Source organism: Leguminivora glycinivorella, chromosome 7 (assembly GCF_023078275.1).
Source record: "Leguminivora glycinivorella isolate SPB_JAAS2020 chromosome 7, LegGlyc_1.1, whole genome shotgun sequence".
Classification (NCBI taxonomy): Eukaryota; Metazoa; Arthropoda; class Insecta; order Lepidoptera; family Tortricidae; genus Leguminivora; species Leguminivora glycinivorella.
Window position 1 is genome coordinate 24,169,519 of NC_062977.1, and position 9,133 is coordinate 24,178,651.

General features: G+C 36.0%; 1 protein-coding gene across 1 annotated transcript; it reads right to left on the minus strand.

Annotated features, from left to right (window-relative positions):
- Window positions 1–565: 565 nt before the first annotated feature.
- Window positions 566–1,629, minus strand: LOC125228044 (3-oxoacyl-[acyl-carrier-protein] reductase FabG-like). Its single transcript, XM_048132491.1, has one exon. It carries the CDS (start codon window positions 1,486–1,488, stop codon window positions 733–735), a length of 756 nt encoding a protein of 251 aa, XP_047988448.1. The 5' UTR covers window positions 1,489–1,629; the 3' UTR covers window positions 566–732.
- Between the last annotated feature and the right edge of the window lie 7,504 nt (window positions 1,630–9,133).

Below are 9,133 nucleotides of genomic sequence, written 5' to 3' on the forward strand. Positions count from 1 at the left end.
AAGTTTTAGTGCTCAGACTAGGTAATATGTGCTAGAATTGTGTTTCGTCTACCTCGTTTATATTATTGTCACAGTCGACATTGCATCTAAGAAAGAAAGAAAGAAAGAAAGAAAAAATATTTATTTGGTATAAAAACAGGTATAACACATTGAATTTGGACATAGAAAGCTGGTTCAATATTTTCTTCAATACTTCTCTTTTTGACAAATGTGTAATAATATGATGTTATTTAATAATATTAGAGAGATTTCCGAGATATTTGTCTCTTCAAGTAATAAATATCGAAAATATACGATTTAAGTTGATTATATCGATATTGGCTTCATGTTTATCATACTAGACAAAGATACATCATTATTATTCATTATGAATCGAAACATACCGTCAATAGCAAACCGCGTTTTTCAATATTTAAAATACATATGTCTTACGAAATATTAACTTCTATCAAAGACATATTATGTAACTCCGTATAGTATAGACGGATAAAGTCTAAGAAAAAATCGTACCTCATGGCGCTAATATTAATATTTGACATTTTAACATATATCAAGCTAACAATATGGGCCAAATTGTCAAAACTGAGGTTATACTGTTTTAAGCTTGTGCCGAGAGATGGCAGTCTATGCACTGTGATTACACATTTTAGTTTGACAGTAACTCTCTATAATACTCGATCCTCTTTGCTTCTATAGATACACATATTGCTCGTATAAAGTTAAAATATGTAATTATACTAAAACAACCCCGTTATCACAGACATACGTCGATCCAGTTATACTCCTAGCTTTATCACTGGCTAAAAACAAAATTAAATCTGCTATCTCTTCAGGTTCCGCCATTTTTTTCAACGCACTGCGATCCTTCCAATACTCCCACGCTTGATCGCTCTCTGGATACCCTGAATTCTTGATTATATTTGTCTTCGTGGCGCCAGGGTTTATAGCATTTACTCTCACTCCATGAGCAGCTAGGTCTAAAGCTGCGCAGCGCGTGAAGTGATCTACGCACGCCTTTGATACAGTATACGAAAGTAGTCCTCCAAATACCCGATGTGTAGCGTTACTTGAAGTATTCACAACATTACCTTTGGTCTTGATCAGATGAGGAGCGGCAAGATGCGTCAAATACACCACGGAGCGGAGATTCGTGTTCATAATATGATCGTATCCTTCCATGAAATTTTCGTTCAATATGCGCGAATCCATAGCAGTTCCAGCGTTGTTGATAAGAATATCTAACTGACCGAATAGGTCTATAGTTTCTCTCACAACGGTTTCAACATCTTCATCATTAGTGACATCTGCAGTGATGGTGAGAGATATGTTGCCGAGTTCTTCACATTGTTTGGCGACTTTTTTAAGGTTCACTTCGTCTTTGTCCACTAGAGATACTTTGGCTCCTTCTCTAGCTAAAGCTTTAGCTGTAGCAGCTCCTATTCCAGAGGCAGCACCAGTCACTATCGCCACTTTACCGGTGAAACTCATGATTTGATGATAGTTTATTATTATTATTATTTATGTATTAACACACAAATAAACAGTTTACATAGAACAGTGTCCCACAAAACAGTTTTCACGGTTTGACTGTGGGATCGAGGTCTCTACTCTCTATTTGATGCGCACTGCGACTGCGTCTTGTTACAAAACTAAATAAATACGTCTTATCGTATTGTTTTTATTACGATAAGGCGTTATCTCTCTTCGCGTTGTTCGACACCGTTGCAACACATTTATCGCCTATTATATTTTTGTGACTAGAGGTAAGAGTAACATGTCTGTAGTGTTCACCTTAACCGATATCGTGATGATTTCAATATTATTTTTTTATTTTTAAATAGTGTTTAGAAGTTTTAGAACACTTCATAAGTTGTTATGCATCATTCTCTCGCCCTTAACCCATTCACTTTTTTACCTACGTAATTTTTTTTAATGTTTTGATTAATTGGTACGATAGTTTTTTTTTTAAGTATTTATTTTGTTTCTTTAGTGATAGATGACATGATTTTGTTTCATTCCAAATAAAAATAATAACCCAGTCATAATAATCTGAGAGGGTCATTTAGATAAGTAGGTAAGTAAGTAAACACTTTATTGTACAGGAAAAGAATACAACATATAATATTTAAAATAAAAAAAATCAGTACAAAGGCGAGCTTATCCCTAATAAGTTAATGTTATTAATATTATTTTTAAAATATTGAATAGAATAGAATATTTTTATTCGTAAGCACTTAACAACGAATACAATATAATATACACAATTAACGACACACAAACAAGTAATCATACATCCACACAAAAGGCTAACAAAAAAAAATGTAGCAGAGTGACGTTTATGAACGCACTCTTTAAATGTCATATCTGTGGCTGTCACTTTTGACAGCTCTCTTGCTTGCTAGCCACGGCGACGCATGGATGTTGCACTAAACACAAAATTGTATTAATATTTATTAAGTTACATAATACTAAAATAAACACAAGTTTTCTATCATTAAGTGTTTTAATCAAGAACACTACATGGCGCAGCCGTAACGGAAGATACCTGACGAAGATTAAACACGATTAAGGAAACCACGTTTTGCCGGCCGGCCAGACATCATGGGCGAAGAAGACAAAGAAGTGAAAGAAGAGCTTGGACAACTAAGAGTCGACAACATTGCGGTTGAGTATAAAATGCCGGCGAGTCTAAATTTGGACGATATTGATAATAACTGGCCGCAATGGCAAAAATTCAAGCTTTCATTCAAAAACTTTATACTGGCAGCGGGCTTTGAAAGATTGTCGGAAGCCCGAAAAGCTGCTATTTTAATTAATTGCATAGGCCAACAGGCCCAGGACTTATACTTCAACGTGCTAAGAGACGAAAATAAAGATAAACTGACCGAAGTAATTCAAATTTTTGACGACTATTTCAAACCGAAACAGAATGAGGTTATCAACAGCTACAATATGAATAAAAGGAATCAACAAGATGGCGAATCGTTCGACGCGTTCTACTCGGCGATCAGGAAGCTCGCGGATAACTGCAACTTTGGGGAAAGTAAGGACAGAATGCTGAGGGACAAGATTGTTATCGGAGTGCAGGACCAGAGGGTGCAACAGAAGCTTTTAGAAGTCAAGGACCTAACACTGGACAAGGCGGTCAACATATGTCGGTCTACCGAGCTGTCGAAGGGCTTTGTCAAGAGTCTCAACAACTTGGAGGTGCATGCGGTCCAACCCGGCAGGCCAGCAGTCCATGAACAACAGTACAACAAAGCTAAGTATTTCAATAGGCATAGCAATAATAATAGTAAGGTCTTGTCACCCTCTGAAAATTTTAAAAATGGCAATAATGCTAACTATAGCAAGATGTTTTACAAATGTAGAAAATGTAATACAGAACATGGGCCACGGCAGTGCCCTGCCTTTGGCAAAATTTGCAATAAATGTAGCAAACCTAATCACTTTAGTGTGGGGTGTACCGTTGCTAATCGTAGGGTACATTATGTAACTCAGGATGAAGGTGACGATGCCTGCAATGATGTTCAGAATTTGTGACTAGTATATAAAGTTTACTCTATCAATCTTGATACAATTGAGTGGTCTGAATCATTTAGGGTAGAAAATAAGAGAGTTTACTTCAAATGTGATACAGGGGCTCAAATAAATGTGATGAGCTTAAATACTCTTAAGAAAATTGTCGATGATGAGGCTAATATTAAAATGTCTGAGACAAGAGTGTTACTTGAAGTGTATGGAGGTGCCAAGTTAACACCATTAGGCAAAGTCACACTAAAACTATATTCTAAAAATGAAGAAAAATTTTTTGAGACTGACTTTTTAATTATTAATATAAATGCTCGTCCCATTTTGGGTCTGCCGTCCATGGTCCAACTAGAACTAATAAACATAGAGGAGATAAATAAGAGAAAAATTAATGATATAACTGTTAGTGCCAATAGTAAAAAAGAACAAATAATTAATAACAACATTGAACTATTCCAGGGTGTTGGAGAATTTAAAAGGAATTGGAGCTACGCATTCGACCAGGAGTGGAGCCTGTGGTGAGACCGCCCCGCAGAGTGCCCAACGCACTACTCACACGTCTTGCGGAGAAGCTGGAGGCGCTGGTGAGGCACAAAGTCATAGCTAAGGTCGATCATCCAAAAAGTTTTGTGAGTAACTTAGTTGTAATCGAAAAGAAAAATGGCTCACTTAGAATTTGTCTTGACCCAAAAGATTTAAATCAGGTACTAATAAGAGAACATCATTTAATACCAACCTTAGACGAAATTGTTCCCAGATTAAGTAATAAGAAAATATTCTCAGTATTAGACTTGTCAGATGGGTTTTACAATATTAAGTTAACAGAAAGTTCAAGTGATTTGTGCACTTTTAATAGCCCTTTCGGATGTTACAAGTTTTTAAGATGCCCCTTTGGCATTTCAGTAGCCCCAGAGGTTTTCCAAAGATACAGCGAGTCTGCCTTTGGAGACATTCCGGGTGTTATTGTTTATTGCGATGATCTCTTAATATGTGCCGATACCGAGCAGGAACATGATGCAATATTAGACAAGGTATTGAGTAGAGCTAAGGAACATAATGTTCGCTTTAACAAAGACAAATTTCAGTATAAATTAAAAGAAGTCAAATATTTTGGCCACATTTTTTCAGACCAAGGTATGCAAATTGATCCGGATAGAGTCACCGCCATTATTAATATGAAGAGTCCTAAAAATAAAAAAGAATTACAAATTTTTCTCGGCATGGTTAATTACTTGAGAAAATTCATACCTCACTTGGCTGATATTGCATCCCCACTGCAGTTATTATTAAAGAAAAATGTTGATTGGATTTGGACGGAAGTTCATGAAAAAGTGTATGCTAATATTAAAAATAAAATTAGTGAAGCTCCAGTGCTACAAAATTTTGATGATAAGCTCCCTATTACAATCCAATGTGACGCATCAAAAGATGGCCTTGGATGTTGCCTATTGCAGCAAGGCAAACCTGTTTGCTTTGCTTCAAGAAGCCTGACACCTTCCGAACGCAATTTTTCACAAATAGAGAAGGAATTGCTAAGCGTTGTGTGGAGCACACATAAATTTCACTACTTTATATATGGTCGTAAAATCACAGTTGTAAATGATCACAAACCTCTTGAAAGTCTTTTGAAAAAACACATTCATGAAGTCCCGTCTCCCAGACTGCAAAGATTAAAATTAAAACTATTAAGATATGATTTAGATTTCAAATATTTACAAGGAAAATTAATGTTCATTGCTGACTTGCTATCACGCTCCTATTTGACTTCCAATGATAACACAGATGAATCGTATATGTACGAGGTTATTCATAGTGTAGGACTAGCACAAAACTTAGAATGTACTGAAGAACAAAAAACAATGTTAATTAATGAAAGTGCAGCTGATAGTGAGTTAGACATATTAAGAGACTTTATACAAAATGGTTGGCCTACTAATAATAAAAATATTCCTAATGGGTTGCATGACTATCATAAATTACGAGGTGAACTTTCAGTAGATAACAGTCTAGTATTTCTTAATGACAGACTAATTGTTCCTAAAAGCTTAAGAGCATCATTTTTGAAGACATTGCACGAAGGTCACATAGGTATGACAAAAATGAAGCAGCTTGCTAGAAAATTGTATTATTGGCCACATATTGATTCACATGTTGAAGAATTTGTTAAACGATGTTTTCCTTGTCAGACACATCAAAATAATAACATAAAGGAGCCTTTACTCCCACATAAAGTACCTTCATTGCCTTTTGCGAAGATAGCCACGGATATTATGGATTTTAAAACCAAAAGTTACCTCGTAGTTTACGATTACTACTCGAAATGGCTAGATATCAAATATATACGTAATAAAAGTGCTAAGAGTACTATTGAGGCATTAACTGACATATTTTCTAATTTTGGTTTTCCTAAAGAAATTGTCTCTGATCATGTACCTTTTGATTCCAAAGAATGTAGAGACTTTGCTCGTGATAATAGATTTGTTTTCACGTACACTAGCCCTAGGTACCCAAAGTCGAACGGATTGGCGGAACGGGGGGTGCAGGTTGCCAGAAAGATCTTAACTAAGTGTCATGAAGACAATACAGATTATAGACTAGCACTACTTAATTATCGAGCCTCACCTGTATCTGGCACAAACCTGTCTCCGTCTGAGTTAATGTTAAATAGAAATTTGAAAACAAAATTAATAGTAAATAGACAATACCTGCAACCAAAAATAAATTATAGCGTACACCAAGAGTTTGACAGGACGAGAAGTAGAAACATTAGAAATTATAACAAAACAAGTCGGTATAAAAGTCCATTTGTAGTCGGCCAATCAATATGGTTTAAGAAAGACCCAAATAAAAATATTTGGCTTGAAGGAAAAATTGTTAGTAGTAATGGTAATAGAGCATATAGTGTAGTTGATAAGAATAATGTAATTTATGACCGAACCTCTTTTCACATTAGACCTTAGCTGTGCTGGGTGCCTCACCGGACTCTACAGTTGGGTCTGCCACAATCGGTCGAATGTGGAGTTTATATTTAAGTCTACCAAGTGTCTTGTGTGATAATAGTGTTATGTAGAGTACTTTCCCTTGAAAGGGGAAGAAAAAGAATGTAAGAGTGCAAATGTAAAATGTTGATCTCAATGATAAGATTTAGATAACCCTAAAGTTCCTGTTAACATAGTATTTATTGTAGTAGTTCTGTGTAACATTCTCTAAATGTAACTCACTGTATTGATAAGTAGCTTTACCAAACTTATATGTCAGTTATGTATAACATTAACTTGTAATTTGATATATTATGATACAAAGTTTACTTGGCTTGCCAAGATTGAAATTAATTATGTATAACTTTAACTTCTTATGATAAATGTAGTTAACTGTACTTAGAGTACTTCATCTTTGCAAAATCACATCGTAGTTCTGTATAATTGATCTTCTTTCAAAAAGGGGATGATGTAGCAGAGTGACGTTTATGAACGCACTCTTTAAATGTCATATCTGTGGCTGTCACTTTTGACAGCTCTCTTGCTTGCTAGCCACGGCGACGCATGGATGTTGCACTAAACACAAAATTGTATTAATATTTATTAAGTTACATAATACTAAAATAAACACAAGTTTTCTATCATTAAGTGTTTTAATCAAGAACACTACAGATATGGTCTCATCTCAACATGTTGCTGGCGACTTCCAGCGCTCTGGTCTTCCGATGAGGCCATCTGGTGATTAACATAATTATATATTCTCTCTAAGATTGTGCTATACAGTAAAAGTTAAATCATCTGTCATACATGCAAAGGCCTATTATTATTATCATGTGTCAGTCGTATGGGAATATCTCCGGCAATTGACAACTATTGATTGATGATATGCATGTGCCTATCTTAAGCATGCACCGTTATCTATTACATACGACGACCCAGTAATGCTTCTAGCTTTATCGCTGGCCAGAAACAAAATTAGTTCTGCTATCTCTTCAGGCTCCACTAGTTTATTCAAAACAGTGGCATCTTTCCAAGTCTCAAGGATTTCATCTGTATTTGATATCACTGTATTTTTCAATATATCTGTCTTAGTACCTCCTGGACTTACAGAATTCACTCTTACTCCATATTGAGCGAGGTCCAAAGCCGCGAGGCGCGTAAAGTGACTCACACCGGCTTTCGAAATCGCGTAAGACAGACATTCTCTAGTGATACAGCGTTCAGCGGCGATGCTTGAAACATTCACGACGTTACCTTTACTCTTGATCAGATGAGGAGCAGACAGATGCGTCAAATAAACCATTGAGCGAAGATTCGTGGCCATAACGAGATCGTAGTTCTCCATAACATTTTCATTTAAAAAAAGCGACGTAAAACTACCAATCTCAGCATTATTGACAAGGATATCTAACTGACTAAAATTGTCTATAGTTTCTTTCACTATTGCTATAAAAACTATTTTGTACCAATTAATCAAAACATAAAAAAATACATAGGTAAAAAAGTGAATGGGTTAAGGGCAAGAGAATGATGCATAACAACTTATGAAGTGTTCTAAAACTTCCAAACACTATTTACAAATAAAAAAATAATATTGAAATCATCACGATATCGGTTAAGGTGAACACTACAGACATGTCAGACATGTTACTCTTACCTCTATTCACAAAAATATATATGGCGATAAATGTGTTGCAACGGTGTCGAACAACGCGAAGAGAGATAACGCCTTATCGTAATAAAAACAATACGATAAGACGTATTTATTTAGTTTTGTAACAAGACGCAGTCACTGTGCGCATCAAACTATCATCAAATCATGAGTTTCACCGGTAAAGTGGCGATAGTGACTGGTGCTGCCTCTGGAATAGGAGCTGCTACAGCTAAAGCTTTAGCTAGAGAAGGAGCCAAAGTGGACAGTGGACAAAGACGAAGTGAACCTTAAAAAAGTCGCTAAACAATGTGAACAACTCGGCAACAAATCTTTCACCATCACTGCAGATGTCATTAATGATGAAGATGTTGAAACCGTCGTTAGAGAAACTATAGACCAATTCGGTCAGTTAGATATTCTTATCAATAACGCTGGAACTGCTATGGATTCGCGCATATTGAACGAAAATTTCATGGAAGGATACGATCATAATTTGAACACGAATCTCCGCTCCGTGGTGTATTTGACGCATCTTGCCGCTCCTCATCTGATCAAGACCAAAGGTAATGTTGTGAATATTTCAAGTAACGCTACTCATCGGGTATTTGGAGGACTACTTTCGTATACTATATCAAAGGCGTGCGTAGATCACTTCACGCGCTGCGCAGCTTTAGACCTAGCTGCTCATGGAGTGAGAGTAAATGCTATAAACCCTGGCGCCACCAAGACAAATATAATCAAGAATTCAGGGTATCCAGAGAGCGATGAAGCGTGGGAGTATTGGAAGAGATAGCAGATTTAATTTTGTTTTTAGCCAGTGATAAAGCTAGGAGTATAACTGGATCGACGTATGTCTGTGATAACGGGGTTGTTTTAGTATAATTACATATTTTAACTTTATACGAGCAATATGTGTATCTATAGAAGCAAAGAGGATCGAGTATTATAGAGAGTTACTGTCAAACTTAAA